Below are 21,608 nucleotides of genomic sequence, written 5' to 3'. Positions count from 1 at the left end.
TGGACGTCATTACTTGAGATGCCGACGTCACCGATATGTTGCATTTTGAATAGGAATGATCACAATCAGTAAATAAACGGAGGCGTTGCTCAGTGGCCCTCGCCGCTTTCCAACAGATCGATGTAGCTCACCTCTTCATTCGTAACAATTTAAATCGAATTACACTTATTTCTTTTATGTCTAAATCACCAGAGCGTGCATGTGAAGTGTATTTCGATTGAGACGTGATCATTGAAAGCAACTTGCGCTGATGTTGACATGGTTTTGCAAAGAGTCTTAAAGTGTCCGACAGCCTCAAACGCAACAGCAGCTAGCTGTCCTCCATGCATCCATTCCTGTCTGTGGTACCTGCTGACTGCTGAACTTAGCTAGCAGCCTTACCTTAGGAGGCACTTCTTTCCTGGAATAAAAACATGAACGAACGTCCGGGGAAAAAATGATTTTAACTAGTTTTTCTCCCGATATGTGAACCCTAATCGAGGAAGAGATGGGGACCGTCTGTTGGGCTGCACCGTCTTAGTTGTTACGGCGTTTTGCTGGGTCCATTTTGCGTGTAATTGGAAGTGGAAAAGACAAAGAAAAGAGCTTTCCAATAGCTAGAATGGTTTGGGCCTAAAAAGAAGACAAGAGGTAAGGATGCCGAATGTTCTCAAACTATGTGTTTTACTAATGGACTGATCGCAGTTGTTGTGCGACGTTTGTAGCGAGCGTTAATAAAAGTGGCTGCGGAAATGTTAGATGTTTGGCGAGCTTGTTAGCCGTTAGCTTCGCTCCCCTCCCAACTACCAGCGAATGGGGCTTAGCCAGCTTTATGCTTATGCCAATCTGCAGGTATGGATGGAAGTAGTACTTAGCTTCTGCTAAATATTGCTGAATGATATGAATAAATATTGCTATGATAGTACAATATTACATGACCTAACTAGCTTTTATTTTTGCAAAAGAGCAAAATAGAATTTGTTTTTAATCAAAGTTCCTATCTCAACGTCAAATGATAACTTGAATTTTAATCAGAATTTCCTCTTACGGGGAAAAAAAACAATCCTAAAAAAATGCTTTCAATAAATACTTTACGACCCCTGGTAGGACAAGCCGCAAAACACCAAAAACTTTTTTCCCCCCCTACCTTTGCCTCCCTGTATGTTTTGTTTGATATAAATCACTGGTTCTGAACCTTTTTTTATGACGGCAAACACCATCTCTAAAATGACTGGCCAACATTTAAATGCAGTAACGTAGTAGGTCTAAGTGTTCATAAAAACAAATATTTGGTTATTTACTATAACATCTGTTCTGTGACTGTCCTAATGCGAGAGTTTCAGGGCTGAATTGGAGAGGGGGATAAAGCTGCATCTACTGGGTATTGTTAATTGATTAATCCATTGAATAATTGTATAAATTCTATTTACCAGGGACCTTTAAGGGAGGGAGTTATACATCTTTCCAAGTTCAAATGGATTGGCTGTCACACCAATTAAATGAGCTTTGTACTGCTTTTTCTTGGCCACTGTCCTCTGAGCTCATCTGTACGGCACTAATAATAATCATCCTACGTATAAGATAAAGAACATATGACTGTGAGTACTGTTGTGTTGTCTGTCTACATGTGAGCTGCACCGTTTGTGTTCAGCCTGTTGCCTAAAAGGTTCTATAGCTACTGTATATTAAAATGATGTTTCTTTTGAGGAGGAAAAAATATTTTTCAAAATGTTCAGCCCTATCAATATCAACAAGACAAATAGAGACAAGGGTGGCCGACCTGTTTATCTCGGTTGACACATCCAGGTTGGGTGTGTATGGGGAGGGGGTTGGGTGTCTTTGTTGATTAACTCTTGTGGGTTTTACACAACTAACATTAGCTGCTGTCATGTAACCCGGTTATAAAAATAAAAAAAAAAGCTAAGGGGGTTGCTAAATTCTCATATGGTGACAGTTACACAACGGAATTAAATCTGTTACATTATCTAGTTCAAGTTACCATTTAATCTGATATTATGTGGCTAGTAAAATTAAAGCTTGAAGGCATATAACTAACTGTCCCCCGCCCCTCCCTTGCTCAACTAAATATTCAATGACATTTGCCTTTACTATGCTTACATAACTGAAGCTGCGGGTAAAGTCGTCGTCGTTGTTTGTTTCGGCTCCAACCTTTACCCAAACAGTGTGATTATTGTGACTTCTCAAGACTCCAGTCAAAATGCCTCTAATCTTGTATCAAGTCAGCATTTGTTCCACCTCTGACAAATTCCGCTTTCAGTTTAAACACGTAGGCTTTCCACAAAGGATATCTCTCTCTGCTAGTTGAATCGATTTCGCTCGAATCAGACCACAGCATCACATCATGACATGGTATATCAGCACTTGGGACAAAAATGCAGATCAACCTTTCCTCAACAGCTTGTGTCAATTGGTTATTTATTGTCTCGTATCGGAGTGCTTGTTGTGGCTCGGCGTATTTATAGCTTCACGAGTAAGCCATATGTTTTGTGTGTTTCTATTTGGAGCTAGGCTGACATCCCCCTCTGACTAACATCAGGACAATATACATATAGGAAACTACCTCACAGTTGTGATACCAGCTTCACTATTTGTGTGCTTTTGACACAGTTGGATAAGAAGGTCAACACACACACACACGCACACACACACGTATGGTTTTGCAAAATGGAGAAGCTCGAGTGACTCATGTTCTTTGGAAAGGTTTGGAAGTTAATTGAGGCTTATGTGTCATGTTCCACTAGCAGTCATGTCACAATGCGTTGCCGGAATAATGTGTCATTTGTGTAATAGCGAGGAGAAAGGCCTCTTGAAATTAGAGTGCTCGCTGACACGATTTTACTCGTGGCAGCTTGTGTCGACATTGTTGCGTTTTGAATGTTGCGCTATGGATTTCGCTGTACGTTGTGTGATATTGTACAATAAAAACACACGTTAGCCTCTTTGACTTAACTCACTCAATTGCAGCGCTGTAGGAATTGCCTTTAAAGTACAGAATGAGAAAACTGCTTAGGGTTAGTAACATCGGTAAATCTTTAGAAAGGTTAAACGTGTGTAATCTGTTGAGTGCGCTTGCCAAATTACCATTTGTTCGATTGACGCCAATTAGAATTTTACATACTATTTAGTTGAGCTAAATCAAAAGTAAAGAAAGCAAACCTGTAAGAAGCAAATTCATACATGGACCGGCAATTACCACGACTCACGCAATCACACAGATAGTCAACCAACATTCATCCTTTTAAAGCCATACACACACATAGTCACAGATACTACAGTAGGACAAACAGAGGGTGACCCCCAAAAATAATATTTGGCTCATTCAAAACTGCCTCCTTGTAATATCTAGCCAGAATAAAATGTGCAGTCCTTCAGCCAAAACATTTGAACTATTTCAAAGATGGACTCCCTCCTGAGGAAGTGTTATCACATCACGTCGGTCTGGGCAACGTATCCATGCTGCATTTACAATGAGTTTTTCTTGTCTTGGCCGCACGTGGTCTTGTCTCCGTTCCTCGGCAAACAGCTGTTTATATCAGGCAGGCCCGCAGCTATTGAACGGACACTCCTGTAGAATGCACACGCTCAGCAGGTTTGTTTCAACACTGCCAGGGGTGCAAACACAGCTACCTACACACAAACGCAGTTGGATCATTGCTTAAAGTAGTTTATGACAATTATTATTATTATTATTTTTTTTTAAAGAGTGTGTCCTCCTCGGGTTCTTTGTTGTCCATAGTATCACAAATCTGTCATTTAGTTTGTTCTAGATGACACATTGTCTTCAGTTCAAATGATTTACTTGTATGCCTTTTTCGATATGGCTGTACGTGGCATATACTGTATAATTGATGTGCTCAAAATAACTGACCACTTAATCCAAGCATGACCTTTAAATAGAGCAAGGGGGGGGGTAGCTACCCTGTGGGGGGTTGCCGCAGTTGCTTCCAAGAAAAAAATTAATTTGCATCCATTTCTGATAGTGTGCAGATGCTAGATTTTGGCAAGATTTTCCAGTTTTTCTTACTCCGAGGGCTTTCCAGTACGGTCGGCATCATTTCTTGTAACCTTCTCCCCTTTTTGATTTGACTATAATAATGTTCATAGGCTTTCAAAACATTTACTGTACAGATTAAATAGTAAGTTGTCAGTTGAACATTCGTGGAAGTTAACATTTATTTTGTCGTATTAAATTATATGAACCATAGGTGTAAAAACATTCTCTCCAAAATTTCCCCAAAAACTCCACTCAAGCAATTATTATTTTTTATTTTTTTATTGGGCTTGAATGGATTAATAAAATTTCAGTTCATTTCAGTGGGGAAAATTGATTTGATATACAAGTAAAATGCATCAAGGCACCGTTGTACGTCATTTGGCAGAGGGTTATATTGTGGGCCCATAAAACAAGTCTTCTGTGTACTTATAATCTTTAACAACATTCCATTTATTTACCAGTGTGTTCCCAGAAAAATATCAAGTGTTTTGTGGTTCGGGGGGGGGGGGTCGTTGTTGTTATGCAGTTCAAAACGTTGCGACATGAGATGACAACACATTTGTCACTTGGTGTCATCACCCCAGTATAGCTGATGAAAACATTGTGCGTTTGTTACCAGCCGAAATAGCCGCACTGTGCCTTTAAGAGGCTGTACCAGCGCTTCACGTGTGCTGGGGCACAGTTGGGGGGGAGGGACACGGGGAAGGGAGGGAGCTTGTTGACGGAAAGACCGGCCCTGGTTGGCTCGCCTGCTTGGGAGGAGTGACATCACATGGAGGAGAAGCCTTGTGGTGTAAAATAACATGTCCTTCTTTGGCGCAAGGCGGAATGTTACATTTTCAGGGTGCGAGGTGAACACATTTGCAATAATGATCCATATCCCAATTAAGGCTTTTATTCTCAGCCTGGTCATTATCCAAAGTGTTGCTTGGAACAAGGAACAATTATCATTGCTCAGCAATGATGAATTATCATTGCATAATAAATGATCATTGCTCCCGATTGCACGCTGACGGTAACAAGTTGTCTCTAACGGAAACCCATTTCCTATCAAGAATAGGACAACCCCGAAGCAAAAATAATAAACATAATATTAGAATAACATTAGATGCAACAATAGTAAAATGTCCGAAGGGGACCTATAAATAAATTCAGTCGCTTACAGCTAGGCCTCCAGTTTAGAAAGAAGCTTGTATGAAAAGCACACCAAATAAACTATCAGTCCCATAATAAAAGGAGCGGCCTGACGTCACAAAACCTGTTTTCATTGCTTACTTTTTTTGCTCTGCCGTGTTGACGGTGCATAAAGAACACCTGAGATTCTTATCATGCTTTGCCCAGACTCTACCATGCAAAATAACAATATAGTACGGCGTAGTATCTTGTCAACAGGATAGTTATTTAGGGTAGTTGGAACATCAAATTTGGATTATGAGCTGACTCTGCACAGGTGTCCTCTTTCTTTCCTCCATCCATTTTCTGCTTCTGCCAATTCAACTATTGTTTGTCCAATGCTGTCCTAATCCCTCCCTCCCTCCCTCTCTCTCTCTCTTTCGCTTCCCTTCTTGTGCTCCACACACAAGCGTAACCGCACAAAACTGCACACACACAGAAACAAAAAGCTGCGCCGGCTCACGAAGCCTCACGTCTAACGCGAACACCCCCGCCTTTTGCCTTTTTGGTACGTCCCGAGACGAGCAGTCACCTCCTCTATCCCAAGTCAGATTTGTCTCCACTCTAAGGAAATACGGCATACCTCTAAAAGGTGTAAAAGTGTCACGCAAAAAGTTCTTTATGGATGGCGGATACAGATGAAGAGGTAAAGGAGCGTTGAATGACGAGGGAGGGAGGGAGGGAGGGAGGTTGGGTGACGCACGCTTTGCTGGCCGACAAGCCATGACAGGACTACTTGTGAATCGCCGGTGAACTCTTTCCTCCTCCCGATGTCTCAGTGCTTTGGGCCATGGCCTTTCAAACAGGGTAAGATACTTTCAATTCAAATTTGCGCTTCATTCTCTTGTCACCTGAGAATATTTAAAAGTGCTCCAATGCTGTCTACACAGAGCTGATATATAGCCATCATTGGGCATCCTTTTTTTTTTTTTTTTTTTCTGTGGAAAATATTTTTTTTACTGTCGTACAAGATGTGCCCTGGCTCTTATGCTGCGAGTTGGCCTATGACAGATGAGCTGATTAATTTAGGAACAGAGCGAACTGGCTTTTCAGCTCGCCAGACTTTGACCTTTTCAACACACCACAGAGTGATTACAATAAAATGGAGCTGGCCACTTATGTAATGAATTCAACCCAACAAATTCTGCTCATCCTCTAATTTTCTCCTTTTTTTTGTTGGCAGATGTGCTCCATTTACTCTTAAAATGAAAGAAATACTGACATCCTGGAAGATATGCCTGGCGATGTCATCCAAAAAATGATGCGTCCTTGTGATGGACAAACATTTTGCACGTGTTTACACACACGGCACTTGTCCCAGCAATCTTTGAGCGTGAGGCGGCGGGGTACACCCCAAACTGGTCGCCGGCCAATCGCAGGGCGGCACACATTCACACTCACAATCACACCTTCCAACAATAACACATTTAGCAGTCAATTGGCTTATGTTTGAAACTCAAGTTTTATTATTGCCATGAAAACATTCTTCAACTGAGCTGTGGTTTGACACTGGCTTTATAAGCGTATAGAAAGTCACTCCTATCAAAGCTATAACGCTGAATCCTAAGCAAATTCCGGCACCTCTTTTTATGAAATCCATGTATTACTTCGAAATACAAACCTGCAGCAGTATTGTAGCAACTTTAATTAGTTCACTAAATTCAACTATTAAAACCCTCCATACAGAGCAGCTTGCCAAATGGACATGAGCAGCGTTTACAAAGGATTGTTGCTTTGGGACGTTTGCCACATTGAGCCTTAAATGTGACTTTTGACAGGCTTATTCACAGCTACACGATGCATCGGCGTACTCACGGCAGCTTCCGTGGTGCAGTCGAGAAGGAAGCCGACAGCAGTTAAATTTTTCCTTGTTTTTCTTTATCTTCTGTCAGATATTTGTTTAAAGCGGAAGGTGGGTGGGGCTTAGCTTACTGTTGCATCAGTGAAAGTGTATTTCTTTCATAATATATGCCTTTCATCTTTCTTTCGTCATTCTCATTGTTTCGACACTGGTGGCATCCATTTTGTTCCGCCTCTTATCGTGCCATGTGCTGTTTGCACAGCCTGACCTGTCACAGTGTCAATTTTTATTTTTTTTGTTGAAAGCCAACATGCCAAGAAGTGGCATTAACGTTCCCACATTCTTTAGTTAAACACAGTTTTTGCCTTGTGTTATTGCTTCCAGGGAGTCCGTAATGCCAGAATTATATATTAAATTACGCAGAAATGTTCATCTTAAATGACTCACTTGGGCTAATTACGTTGTGCCTCATTTTGCTTTCGTCAAGTAGAACCATGTGCTCTATTTCACATAAAACAAGCACTGCCAGTACCTCGAATTTAGAAGAATGCTCTGGGCAGCAGATATTTTACGACTGCATTGAAGGAGTGAATCAGTCACTCGAAAACTTCATTTCCAACTAAAACGTCAAGTAGTCGCTGAAACTAGAAGGTTACAGGACACTTTACAGGGAATACCTAAATTACGGCCGAGTTTCATTCCCTTGGCGGAGATGTCACCCGAAGTGTACTTCGAAATACTGCGCAGTAAAATCGTAGGCACAGTTGGAATATGTATAAAAGACTCTTGTGGTGCACAAGTACAAGGAAATATAGTCATGCCCATTAGTGAGAGATAACTGTGGTGTGTTGATGATGTGCATCTCGGGGTAGCTAAACTCATTCCCATTTACACCGATAAAAGCACCACTAATTAGGTGTGACAAACACATCCCGGTGGTTATTATGGGCTTTGTTTGCATGAAGACTATTTGGAGATAGTAAATCTGTGGACTGCCGAGTGTAAATGACTCATTTAGTCACGTAAAATGCCCAGTTAAAAGTATTGAATTGTGAAATCGGGAATCTTACGGATGAACACGCACATAAGAAGTCCAGATATATTTTTCTGTGACCGGTCATTTGTCTGACTCTATCAAAAGTCAATTGGGTTTCTTTTAGGACATGTTAAATGTCAGACCTTTTGACTTCCTCACTTGAAACGACTGGAAAACCCATCTGCTTCCTATCCTCTCGACAGCAGCAATTCAAGTAATCCCAGCTTGCCGCGTTAATAATGAGGAGGCGGCCGCCCGAGTGCTCTCTGTCAACAGACGTCAAATCTTTGTTGCTCTTGGCTGAGCTGAAGGCAGTGAGGATTAAAACCGAGAGGTGACACGCCTGGCTTGACGTTGCGCTTGTCTTGTTTCAGAGCTGACGGTTGGACAAGCTCGTGGATGAGCATTGAGCTTCTTGTAACAGCTCCTTGACTTCTCGCGGCTCCAAATTGACACGTGCAAACACACTTTAGTACTTTAAGCCCCCACTTCCCTTCTGTTTGGATTACCCACGCTATGGTCCGAAGCTCGTGACATGTGCACATGTTTGTTGTCACTCCATTTTTTGGCAAAGGGATTTTTTTAGTTTGTGTTTGGCATAAGCGACAGTATCTGCCATTGTTACGTCAATAGAGTGCTGCTTTGCAAATTAGCTTGAACCCAAAAGGTTTGGAAAATGTGCTTGCGACGGCACTTTGCTAACAAGGACGCGGCACTAATTAAGGTCCATTGTGGTTTTGTGACCCTGTTTTAATTGTCAGGGAAAGTTGTCTTTACGTTGGTAAAAATACTCAGTTAATTCGTAAGCGCAAAACAATGGCTACCATTGATTCCCCCCCCCCCCCTCCTCCTATTTAACGTCCCAAAATGGCGTCTAGTAGCTTTCAGTGGTCTCCAAACTAGTTAAGGGACTTGTTTGCAGTCAATGTAGACTCCTGCAGTGTCTAGCCGAGCCTAAGCTTATTAGAGACTACTTTCGATTGTCACTGCTGATGCTCGTGCAGCATTAGCCTACTGTCCTTTATTGACTTTGCCGTAAATGTTACTGCGTCCTGTCAAACTGTCCTTTAAAAGTTTCAGAACACAAGCGCTTGAATTCACAGCCATGCCGCATGATCGCATTGACCGACTTGTGTCGTTTGTGCTTCCAGCAACATGAACCGTGAGGACCGGAATGTGCTCCGAATGAAAGAAAGAGAAAGGAGAAATCAAGAAATCCAGCAGGGAGGAGGCGAAGCGTTTACAGCAAATTCTCCCCTTTTCCCCGAACCTTACAAAGTGGTAAGATCATTCGATTTACACTTGTTCGTCCAGTTCACAAAGATGACACAAGGGCGGAAAAGCTTATTTCTACTCGACATGCAACATTTATCTCGCAACTCTGCTCAGAGTTTCTGTTATTCTTTTGTCAACCATGTTCTGGTCAGTGGGACACGTTTCAACAACTGACATGACATGATTGACAGTCACTTGTAATTAAGAGGCTCTAAAAATGACGCCATGGAATCAGCGAGTAGGTGTCACAAAAATTTGACACATCCCTCTAACTTTTTTTTTTTCTTCCTGTTGTGTGCGTCATACAATTATAATTGCTATTGTACTGTAGTTTCATCAACTCTAAATTGTCCATAGTTATGACTACAAACGTAAATAGTTGTTTTTCGGATCTGCGTCACGCAATTGTTTGGTTCCAGTCCCAGTACATTTTTTTGCCCTGCCCCACCTAACAGTGTGGGACTTGAAGTGTCCGCAGTGTGTTTGCTACATAGCAACTGGCCAGATCAAACAGTCCATGAAAATATTTGATTCAAATGAATGATCAATACTGCCAATGGTGCACTTTTAAAGGCAAATACAGCCATGTCATTTGAATATGATTTTCCAGACACTTTCATATTTGCATCATATAATAAAAGCCATGATGCACACAACAGTCCTAAAGACATCAAAGTGCCATCTGAGATATGAGGTGCTAAGTCTCCAGACATAATACACCCCGAAGCCCATAGTAAACAATATTGCCCAACACTGACAGTCAAAACCAGAATCGGTTGACTAGTAGCATTGCAATTGGTGAGTTCAGGAATTTCTGCCAAGTAATGCTCGTGTCCTACCTGGAACAACGACTCCTTCAGTCGTGTGTTTACGGTGAGACAGAAGCGCTCGTTCTTACAATAAGCAAAAATAAACATTCCAAACATGGCTGAGGGGAACATTTAAAAGCTGGAACCAGAGCGGTGGACCAGCGGGAGGGCATTTCCAAAACAGCTCACACCTTGATTTGTATTGAAAATCTGCGGGGTGCCCCCAAGGGGGGCTATAACCCAAGAGGTGGTATGTTACACTTCCTGCCAGCTTGTCAGCTTCCAATACAAAACATTCTTTGGACTTAACACCCCAGGTTAGGCGGCCCGCTCGTGAAATAGTAGAGTGAAACACAACACACATCCTCATCCCATGACCTCCTCGAGCCATAGATGTGGGCCAGCCTGCTCCGGCCCGGGCCGCACGACACTAAAGAAGATTTGCGCTTCCCGCATTGATCTAATCTTTGCCACTAACCGGATTTGTGCGAAGCTAAGTAGCTCCCCCCCCCCCGCCCCAGAGTCGTTCGGGCAACGGTGAGGAATGTGAAAGGCCACCAGAGGTGAGTGACAGCTGAGTGTTTTAACCCCCGAGAAAGTAAAAGGGGGGGAAAACCTTGCCACAGTTGACATCTTTAGCCTTCGCTAGTGAGACAGCAATGACATGCTAAACACAAATCGACATGTTTAAGACGGGGGTATTTGTTTTCTGTCTTAACGGTCGGTTTCTCTGGTCTCCTGCTTGTCTGCGTCTTACGTAAGCGTTGCTGCATGATTTTTTTTTTTTTCTCTCTCTCTCCCTCTCTCTCTCTCTCCATGTCATGCTCCACTAAGTGGAAGTGTGCTGTGGTGCATTTAAAGACGTGTGCACATCACTGCCTCTGAGGCCTTACACATGTACAACAGCAGACGGCTGTGATCAAATCAAACTTGAAAGAGAATGAAGAAATTGGGCATCTAGGGTTCATATCCATCCATTTGTTTTCTTTTTTCTTTTGTATCAAGTTTGTTGCATAATTTCACATTCATGTTTTGGTCCCTCAATCTGGCTGTGCACTACGCAAACAAAGATGGTTTCAGGTCATTTGAATCAGGGCTGATTTAAGTGTTGTTTTTCGTTGTACAGGATGCAAGATGGACTTAATTGGGCAGGCTTGTATAAAAAAATCACTTTAACAACTACACTCTCCAAAGTCTGAAAACGACTCCCTCATGGTTTGTCGCGTATCATTTGCAAATCATTCTTAAGGCCCTAAAGAAGTTCAAATTGCTCACGCTAGCAGGGGGTAGTCAAGTCAATGTTATGACCGAGCGAGCGATTTCCTGCCTCAGATAGCTGCTTGTGTTTCCTCTGTGTAAATCTGTCGAACAAAATTGTGGTCTGAGGCTGGATGTGAAACTGGATACTGCCCCCTAAACGGTGGCATGCTAGCTGTTAGCAGGTTGGCGGTAACCTTTGGCCACAGTGGAAGCTTTTACATCTGGCTTTGATCGATACACTCGGCAAAACGAGAAAATGGAACTACTCTGACAAATGCAGTTTATCCACTAAAGTCCCTTGAGTAAATGTAAAGGCGTAGCTATTTGCTTTGCCGCTGATGCTGCCTTGTCTGTCATATGTGGCTGAGGAGACAATGTCAACGCATTTTGAGTACTTTGACCGGAAGTGAAAACGTGTTGTGCTGTTCTTTGTTGGTGAGTCCAACTGATGCATTCAGTGCTGTGTGGTTTCCCACAAAACTCACAACCAATGCAGAGGAAATTCGTCATTGTGCAATTTCCTGTGAACTTTTTGTATGTGCTTTTCTTGATTTTAATGATGGGTCACATAGCAAAATTGACATTGCTGACCTCGTTGGTTGTACGAGTTATACAGTATTAAAAACAGAATTGTATTTTAAAATGTTTATGCCGCATCAAAGCCGTAATGTCAAATTGGAGCTGGTCCAAATTGCTTCGCTCTAAAATTCCATCACGTCAGATTTGAGTTTGTAGTCCTTTTAGTGGGGATCAAGTCCATGCTGACTAAATACTCTCTTCTCCTTGTTTTCTCCATCACCGCCCTCTGCCCCACTTCTTCCTTTCCTATTTTTTTGGGTCTCCTACTCCAGTCCAGCAAAGAAGATAAACTGTCCAGCCGTATTCAGAGCATGCTGGGCAATTACGACGAGATGAAAGAACCAATTGGCGAGGCACTTCCGAAGCTCAACGCCAAGCCCTCCAACAGCTCGTCTTCCTCCGAGGAGAAATCTGGCGCGCCTTTGTTTGGCGAGAACCAGCGAGGAAGTGGCAGCAGTCAGAGCAGTAAGTGGACTCCCGTGGGCCCGGCCGCGGCTGGCTCCTCATCCCAGTCTCAGAAACGCTCCGCACTGCAAGGCGGTCACAGTAGTCAGCGGGGCGGCGGCAGTAGCGGCGGCAGCAGCGGTAGCCAAAGACACAGCGAAAAGAAGTCAAGTAAACACAGCGGCGGCTCAGAGCACTCCAAGTCGCACACGTCCAGTCCAGCCAAGGGCTCTCTCGGTTCTTCCGGCGGCAACAGCCACTCGCGGAGCTCCTTAGCCGCCGAGCAGCATCACAGCAAGGAGCCCTACCGGTCCAAGTCGCCGCGAGACCGAGAGGCCAACTGGGACTCGCCCTCTCGGGTTCACACCTCTTTCCCCAGCGGACAGCACTCGAGTCAGGCTTTCCCACCGTCGCTCATGTCTAAACCGGGCTCCATGCTCCAAAAGCCCACGGCCTATGTTAGGCCTATGGACGGACAGGAGACAACGGAAGCCAAGAGCTCGCAAGCGGAAAGCTACAGCGGACAGTCGCACAGCAGCACCATGGGGGAGATGAAGCCCAATGGCAAGGCCTCGCTCACCAAACTCAAGATCCCCTCACAGCCTGTAGAGGTACACCGCGACGCATATTGTCATATTTCCTCAAATAGAATGCCATACCGCAGTTTCCCCCTCACTAATATCATTCGTTATATTACTCCCACGCACATTAAACAGCTAACTGAGGTCATCTAAAGTCGGTTGCGAGCACCTACGGAGTTTCAGATCAATGAAAGTGTCAAGACTATTTGAGATGCTCTCGACGTTTTGATTTAGCGCCCCAGTCAACTCTGCAATGCGCTCGTCCCCGTTCACGTTCAGTCCAATTACTTTGGAAATACTTTACACGCATTATTATCTTAGCTCGTCGTGTTTGCCGTCATTTATGACTCAAAGTTAACCTTTGAGCTTGTTTGTGTTTCTGTCTGTAGGGATCTGGGGATTCCAACTGTGTTGATGAGATTCTAAAGGTAAGTACGTACATGTTACGTATTTTTTCTATTGAGAGGACAGACCTAGAGTCTTGGCGGTTGAAGAGAAAAGTTTCGCAATGCACACACCATATGGCTCATTTGCACATTTTTCCCTCTCTGTATGCGTGTGTGTGTGTGTGTTTTCTCTCTGTCAGGAAATGACTCAGTCCTGGCCCCCTCCATTGACAGCAATCCACACCCCCTGCAAGACAGAGCCCTCCAAGTTTCCGTTCCCCACCAAGGTCGGCATTGCCCTGCAGCTGACTTTTATTCAATGTGTCTCGATTCACTTTTATACGGTTAAATCATTTTTATGCTTTGGGGTCTGTCTTGTTTAAAAAAACACATGCACGCACAACCTCTGGCTGCTCTGCAACAAGCACATTAGATTGATAAGACAAGTTTGAAACACTTGGCTCTTGAGTGAACGTTCACAGATTTGACTGAAAAAATGGCAAAGGATGAAGGACTTATTCAAAAGGCCATAAAAAAAATAATACAGAATGTTTTGTTTTTTTCCCACCCACAGGATTCTCACTCTTTCTCAAGTGGACAGAGTGAGTAATAACACACAATTCCTTCACTTTAAGTTGGGGTTTTATCTTGACAAATCCATCGCTTGCTTATAAAGATGACTCTTTCTACCCTACAGAGCGCGGCAGTTCTTCCAAAAGCTCAAGCAGCCACCAGTCGAAAGCTTGTGATGATCAGCCAACGTATGTACTCACTCTTTGCTCCTTCGCCTCCATTCTCAGTTTGACCTACACGTGTATTCGGCGTGCACCCTAACCTGAGCCCTCCTTGTAAAGCATATCGTTCTTCTACATTAGTATGCTGGAGGATGACCTCAAACTCAGCAGTAGCGAGGACAGCGACGGCGAGCAGGACTCTGCCAAGAATGCCTCACGAAACACATCAGCGAGGTTCGAGCCCTGTGGCGCAACATCAAATCTCACAATCGCTAGAATACGATATTTAATCAGCACTTTTATGACTTATTTAACGTCTGAACTCAGCTCACGTGTTTCAGCCACAATAAAAAGTCTTTTTTCTTTAACCCCACGGCAGCCATAACAGCGAAGGAGCCGAGCAGTCGAGAGATGATTCGAGTAGCCACAGTGGCTCCGAGAGCAGCTCGGGTTCGGACAGTGAGAGCGAGAGCAGCACGACTGACAGCGAGGCCAACGAGCCCCTGCGGCCTGCTTCTCCTGAGGTAATGACCGAGGAAATTGAATGGGAATACAAGCGGTCCCCAATTTGACCACGCAACCTGAATTTGTACATAAGTTGGAAGTCCATCACTAACCTACACATCATTACGAGTCGCTCATGTTGACGTATTCCTTGTTACAGCCTGAGCAACCAATGGCCAACAAGTGGCAGCTGGACAACTGGTTCAAGAAGGTCGCCCCACCGTCGCCACAGGATAACAACAATGTTCAAACCAAGAGCAAAAAAGAGGGCAGAGATAACAGCTCAGGGCGGGGCTACAGTAGCCAAGGAGGGGGGTCCAAAGATTCCTCGGCTCCGGCCCCAAGTCGGGATCTTCGGGCGGCACAAAAGGGCGGCGAGAGTGGCCGTGGCCGGCAGAAATCTCCAGCCCAGAGTGAGAGCAGCACGGGGAACCGGAGGCCCGTGGGGAAAAAGCAACCTAAAAAGTCTGAAAAGCCCCCGGTGGTAGAGGAGCCCAAAGGAGGTCTGAGGGTGGAAAGCGAGCCAGCGCCCGAGATCCCCCCTCATCGACCCAAAGCGGCCACAAAGGGTTCTCGCAAGCCCAGCATCAAAAAGGAACCCAAATCCTCGCCGCGGCCCAGCGCGGCGGCCGCCGCCGCCGCTGCAGCTGACAAGCGCAAGGCCAAAACCAGCTCCAAGTCCACTCGCGAGAAGTCCCGCGAGTTTGTCGACACGGACTCCTCGTCGTCGGACTCGGAAGGCAACGACAGCATCCCGTCGTCCTCGCAGACGCCAAAGTACACGGAAAGCATCAGGACGCCCGTGTGCGTGTTCTCGCCCATGGAGGAGAAGGAGCTGCTGTCGCCGCTCAGCGACCCCGAGGAGCGCTACACCTCAAGGCAACCTCCGCAAGTTTTGATTGTCAAAATAGGTCCGTTGAAATGTATTGACACCTATTCAAAGACTCCCAAATCCACATTTCGCTCTCGAAGTGAATTGAAACATGTTTTCGTCATCCTTTATAGATCTCAGCTTGCTTTCGAGGATCCCCGGACGGCCGTACAAAGAGCCCGCAGAGATCAAAGTGGAGCGGGATGACTCCCAAGACAGAGACAGCAAAGACTTCAGCAAGCAAAGCTCAGAAAAGAGCTCAATCAAGGCCAAGAGGAAGCACAAGGTTAGGAACTTTGTCAACTGTTCTACTTGAGCTCTGTTGTGGTTTATTATTTGTGTCGTCTTTAGCGAGCGATCTTCATATCTTTCTTTTTTTTTTTCCTTTTCCTAGAATGACGATGAGGGAGCCAAGACAGACAGCAAGAGGTGCAAGCTGGAGGAAAAGTCTCAATCGCATCATAAAAGCAGCAGTAAAGAGTACGTGTTTTTAATGGAAGCTGCGCTATTTCATTTTTAAAGAGGCTTTCACAATTAGTTTGAATGTGAACCCGATAAACTGGCACTCATCATAAAGTCACGGAATAAAAAACAATAATGAGGGTTGGGGTTTTTTTTTGGTCTTGGGGCTGCATCTTTTGGAACTGCATTGTGCTTTTGTAGGTTGCCCATTCCTCTCATTTTTCATCCCATCAGGTCAAAGCGGTCTTTGGAGAAGAAGGAGGATCCGGTGCCCTCGCCGTCCATGGCGGGCCTCCAGCGGACGGCGAAAGCCGAGCACCCCGGTCGGAAGAGGACGGTCAGCCAGTCTTCCACGTCGCTATCCAGCGGGGCGGGCAGCGGCAAGGAAGGAGGCCACAGCACTAGGAGCACCTCCGCCTCCAAGCACAGAAAAGGCGAGGACAAGGGACGCAGTACTCGAGACGGCAAGGTGGGTGCAAGCAATCATCTGTGTGACCTTTCAAGCTTAGTGGCTAATACTCAGCATCTTGAGGGGATTTGAATATCAAATGACTCAAAGATATTTTTGTGGCAACTGTCCGTACGGCCCAGCCCGCCCCCTCTCGTCACTCCATTTTATCCATGGCTTCAAACGTCTCCCCTCCAACTTGATCCTCTCTCTCGTGCTGCCTCCCACAGGAGAAATCCTCAAAGGGCTGCGATAACCAGCTGGCCGTGCCGCCGCTCTCCAGCGATGGCTCCAAGTCGCAAAGATCCAAGCTGCCGTTTGAGGACAGGTGAGAAAATGATATTTATTTCGTTGTTGGACATGCTACTGAAGCGGTTATCCTTAAGGCTGAAGTAGTTCAAGAGACGCGTTTGAAAACTGAAATGTCTTCATGTGCATATATTTTTGTTTCAGGGCCCATTCAGCAGATCATTATTTGCAAGAGGCCAAGAAACTTAAACATAATGCCGATGCACTGGTAAGAGCAACAAATAAATATGGCTATATGTAACTGCATGCTTGACTTCTTTTTATTTTCTTTCATTTTTAGCTGGATCGTTTTGAGAAGGCCATTTACTACCTGGACGCCGTGGTGTCATTCATCGAGTGCGGCAACGCCCTCGAAAAGAGCGCCCAGGAGGCCAAGTCTCCTTTTCCCATGTATGCTGAAACAGTGGAACTTATCAAGTAAGGCCAAAGCCAACATTTTGGTATTGACGTTGAAATTGTGTGTCCTATGAGCTAATAGGTGTTTTTGGTTGGGCACTCAGGTACACCATGAAGTTAAAAAGCTACATGGCCCCCGATGCCACTCCAGCAGACAAGAGGGTAGCCGTTCTTTGGTGAGTATTCTGACGACAAGTCATGTTTCATACTAAATACGAGAAGGCTCGCTCCAAGACAGGCAGATAATTAAAGAGTTACTCCACTTCACACTTTATGGGTGGGCGGGGACTGTAATTATGTTTAGCAACAATACTGCAATCAAATTTCCATATTATGTGTCCTTGAAGAGTCATTCCAGCATAATTATTGTGTTGCTTTCTTTTTTTATACTGAACATTTATCTCCTTTTCTTCCCAGTCTACGATGTCAATCTCTGCTCCACTTGCGCTTATTCAAACTGAGGAAAGACAGCGCTCTTAAATACTCCAAAACACTTACAGAGCAACTAAAGGTACTTCTCGATTAACTTACCGATTAACAGTAAATCCACCGAACGAATGTAGTTTCCTGTTCCTTGTGTGTAATTGTTGTTCTTCCTCCTCCCCCCGAGCAGAACTCTCTGAGTAACACCCAAGCTCCCTCTCCTGGAATGGGGAAGTAAGTCCAACTCACGTCGACGCAGTTGCATTCAAGTTAGAAAAAAAACAACAACAACATTTACAGCTGGTACATTTGACCTAATGCTATGATGTATGTATTTGTCTTTTTCTTCATATGCAGCAAGACAGCGGGCATGCCTTCACCAGTGTCGCCAAAGCTGTCGCCGGGCACGGCGGGTGGCTACTCGTCCGTCAGCAGCAGCAGCAGCAGCGCCGCCGGCTCCTCGGTAACAATACCTCAGCGCATCCACCAGATGGCTGCCAGCTATGTGCAGGTCACCTCCAACTTTCTGTATGCCACTGAGGTGTGGGACCAGGCGGAGCAGCTGGCCAAGGAGCAGAAAGGTAAGCCACCATTTGTTTTTTTCAAATAGAAACAAATGAATTAACATCCTCTGAGACAGCTGATTCCATAATCTTAGACAAGGCTCAGGCCTGGTAAAATGAAGCTCCTCCCCTCACTTTGGGGTCCTTGGCACTAGGATGCCACAAGATGGCGCCAAAGCAATAGTTTTATATTACTCAAGCCTTTGGCCTGACTAGAACCGTGAGTTTTTTGGCAATTAAAGAAGAATAAGTTTAAAAAATGCAATCCTTGTTATTGTGCTTGTGGCTTTACCCTCTACTTGTTCTTCCTCAGACTTCTTCCAGGAGTTGGACAAAGTGATGGGTCCTCTCATTTTCAACACGAGCAGCATGACCGACCTGGTGCGTTACACCCGACAGGGCCTGCACTGGCTGCGACTGGACGCTAAGCTGGTTCCCTAACGAGGATTCTGGCTTTTGAACCCCACCTTCTATCCCTGCACGCTGCTCTCCCACCCACCCACTCACACACAGCCACACCTCAGCGCTACGCACACAGTCCACCTCTGATCACACACACGCAGGTGACGATGAACTTGTCAAGCATATCGCCGAGTGTGCGTGTGCGTATTTTTTTTTATCTGCACCAGCTCGCCAAAAACTGAGCAAACTGAAACCATCCCGGGGGAAAAGCAACACGCCAAGCTCTTCACATATCTAGATAGTACAAATAGATGAAACATGGTTTTGATTATTTTTCTAATCTATTTGTCCCTGAAGCGCTCAGCGATTTATTTATTTATTCCCCGCGCCTCAATCGATAGGCTACTTTGGCTTTTATCCTTGTTTTTTTCAAATTGTTTCGCCCCCACCAAAGTACCTCGCACGAAACACCAAAGGTGCTTTAAATTTTTTAAAATGAAGGTTTTCTCTTTGTTTTTTGTGCCTTCAATGTGAGCTACAGGAAAACAAGCAGTCGGCTCCGCTCTCTTCGTTTCTATTTTTGCTATGTTTCTCACCTTTTTTAAATTTGAGGGCGATTGCTGTTTTGTGGTTTTAAGGTTTTGAGCTTCAAACTAAGCTTCCCTGCATCGGCTTGATAGAAAAAAAAAAAAAAAAAGAAGTGCTATCCAATTGTGCAAACCTCATCAGTGTAAATGGCCTTTTTAGTCTGCCAGTCTTCTTAAAACGACACCAGTAGCGATTTAGCGGCGCTTGAAGCCAAGGAAGTCATTCTCCGTAGCCGTTGCGAAATATCCTCGAGGAAAGTCACTTCCATACAGTATTGTTTGCTCAGAGTGTATTTTTATGAGTCACAGCAGGGAGTGTTTGAAGTGGTGTCCATGAACACAATGCAGTTATTACATTAAGGTTTATCAAAGGCACGTCCTGGTGGGACAGACACACCAATCTGGCATCTGACATGGAAAGAAAGAAGAGAAGCGGATTAGCAGTTTTGCATTTAGAGCAGAATGCAGAGTATATATTTCAAATATGTAGAATTTATTTATATATGCAGATGGATTCCTCCTTTCTAATAAATGGCTTTTAAAACTATTTGACAGGTTTTGACAATTGAATGCAATGTAGGTGTCATCCTTTTAACAAGTGTCACTGAACTTGTTGAGACAAAATTAGAAAATAATGTCTACAAATAATACAAGGGAGGATTGAGCATTATATTTGATCAACAGCACAGTTGCAAGGAAATGAGCAGTGTGCAAGGGGCAATGTTAGAAAATGTCTGCGCCAATTGAATAAAAACAATATTACTTCCGTCTAGTTGTGCTTTCCAACTTATTTTTCAGCTTCAGAGTAGCTTTTTTTTTTTTTCCTTCTTCTTCCCATCGTTGTCATCCTTTACCGACTCAATGGCCGGACAGTTTTTGTTTTAATTTCAACTTGCAAAAGAAAAAAAAGAATTATTTTTCAATCTATGCAGATTTTTTTTTATACTGTATATGAAAAGGATGTAAGGAGACTTTTTAAAAATATTATACACAGGCTTTTTTTTCTTCCAAAAACTCAAATGTCCAATGCCTTTTTTTGCAATGTAGTTTTCTGGTTTTAGTACATTTGTGTATATATTTTATAACAAAAGAAAAACAAACAAAAAACAGATGGTTTGTGCCAATCTGTACCTAAAGCTGGAGGCCACTTTTTTCTCGTAGGAAAATCCTCTGTGAGTTATCTTCTTTTTTTTTTTTTAAGATTGCCAGGCCAGCCAATGTGCTCATACACTGGTACAATTTGTAAGTACAAATGTATACGCTGAAGGGTCGTTTGTAACCTTTTTTTAATTTATTTTTTCTGATCCCCTTTTTTTTGCTTCTAACGTTTGATGCAACAAGATGTAAATGTATCAGGGGATGTGGTTGTTAATGATGAGATTTCATTGTAAGTAGTAATTAATATTAATGAATCCAGGGTATGTTTTTTTTCTCGATAGGAAGATGTTAACATTTGCATGTTTCTATTTAAATGTATAAAGTGTACATAGGATTTTTCTCTAAGGTTGCATTTCTACTACAGGAAGAATTTTTATTGAACGTATCGTTGTAAATATATTTGTGAGATCCTTTTATGCACATTTTCCCCTTTTCTCTCTTTCCCTTACTTGTTCTTTGGAACTGTACAGATGGCACCCAAGTCTCTTAACAGTCCAGGACTGGGGACACTTTTTGTATCGAGCTCATTTCACTAAATTTGGGGGGAGAATGGTAACAAACAAATGTTTATTATATACTAAGAGCATTTTTAAAATTGCACGGCGGCACGCAGATTCCCCACCTCTGCTCTCGTCTTTTACGTGCTTGTGTCTTCACCACCATGTCATCGTTTTGTCTCCCCTGGATTTTTGTCCTGTCATTGTCCATCCTAAAGGGGATTCAATGTACAGTCTTCCGTCAATCTGAAAGTATTTCCTACCCTTTATATGAACAATTGGTCACATGAGTCTTTTAAGAAAAAAAGCTTTCTCAAAAACTGTAGCAGTTTATATACAGTCTCTTGTATACTTTGAAAAGCCTCAACAAGCAGCCTACACTATGTACCATAGTCTAAATTGGCTTAGTTTTAAAGATGAAATAGATGCTATTATGCAATGGATGCAATACGATTGAAAGGTACTTGTGGCGTTTGAGCTTCAAACTTTTAGGTCATGTAATTTAAAGAGCATTCTTGTGAAGTGAGTATTAATTGTGTGACTAATGAGAGTCTGTTCTGAATATTCTTTGTATTTTTGTCGTATTGAGAATAAAATATATATGTATATGACTGAGGTGTGATGGCTTTAAAAATAATATTCAAAAAAATGGAAGTGTAAATTGATTCAATTAGGGGTCCTTAAACAGTTTTAAAAACACTTAATATATTCATCATCACTTGATATTTTTTTCATTGAAGAAAATGTCTGTCTGTGATAAACACGAAGACCTCATTTGCTATTATTTTAATGTCAGTGGTTCTGGATGGAACATTTTGCACCCTCTTGTGAAGATAATTATTTAGTGTTATGATGGTCCAAATTGAGAGGCCGATTGAGAAATACGATAGCCCAAACAAAAGGCATGCGGTCCATT

The 21,608-nt window shown here is 43.5% G+C and overlaps 1 protein-coding gene across 3 annotated transcripts; it reads left to right on the top strand.

Annotated features, from left to right (window-relative positions):
- Positions 1–325: 325 nt before the first annotated feature.
- aff4 (AF4/FMR2 family, member 4) lies at positions 326–21,303 on the top strand. 3 transcript variants are annotated; one of them, XM_037270008.1, is made up of 21 exons: positions 326–630; positions 9,156–9,285; positions 12,200–12,982; positions 13,342–13,380; positions 13,539–13,625; positions 13,913–13,940; positions 14,036–14,099; positions 14,214–14,306; positions 14,452–14,596; positions 14,737–15,487; positions 15,582–15,733; positions 15,842–15,927; positions 16,144–16,378; positions 16,588–16,685; positions 16,811–16,874; positions 16,947–17,083; positions 17,167–17,238; positions 17,480–17,573; positions 17,676–17,719; positions 17,843–18,066; positions 18,362–21,303. In XM_037270008.1, exons 2-21 carry the CDS (start codon positions 9,160–9,162, stop codon positions 18,487–18,489), a joined length of 3,450 nt encoding a protein of 1,149 aa, XP_037125903.1. In that variant the 5' UTR covers positions 326–630; positions 9,156–9,159; the 3' UTR covers positions 18,490–21,303. The 3 variants fall into 3 exon arrangements, with proteins under 3 accessions (XP_037125903.1, XP_037125904.1, XP_037125902.1); XM_037270007.1 differs by lacking the exon at positions 326–630 and adding an exon at positions 5,194–5,974; XM_037270009.1 differs by lacking the exon at positions 9,156–9,285 and having other exon boundaries at positions 327–630.
- Positions 21,304–21,608: the final 305 nt, after the last annotated feature.

The sequence above is a fragment of the Syngnathus acus genome, chromosome 14, assembly GCF_901709675.1.
Source record: "Syngnathus acus chromosome 14, fSynAcu1.2, whole genome shotgun sequence".
Lineage (NCBI taxonomy): Eukaryota > Metazoa > Chordata > Actinopteri > Syngnathiformes > Syngnathidae > Syngnathus > Syngnathus acus.
This window is presented reverse-complemented; position numbering and strand designations above follow the sequence as displayed.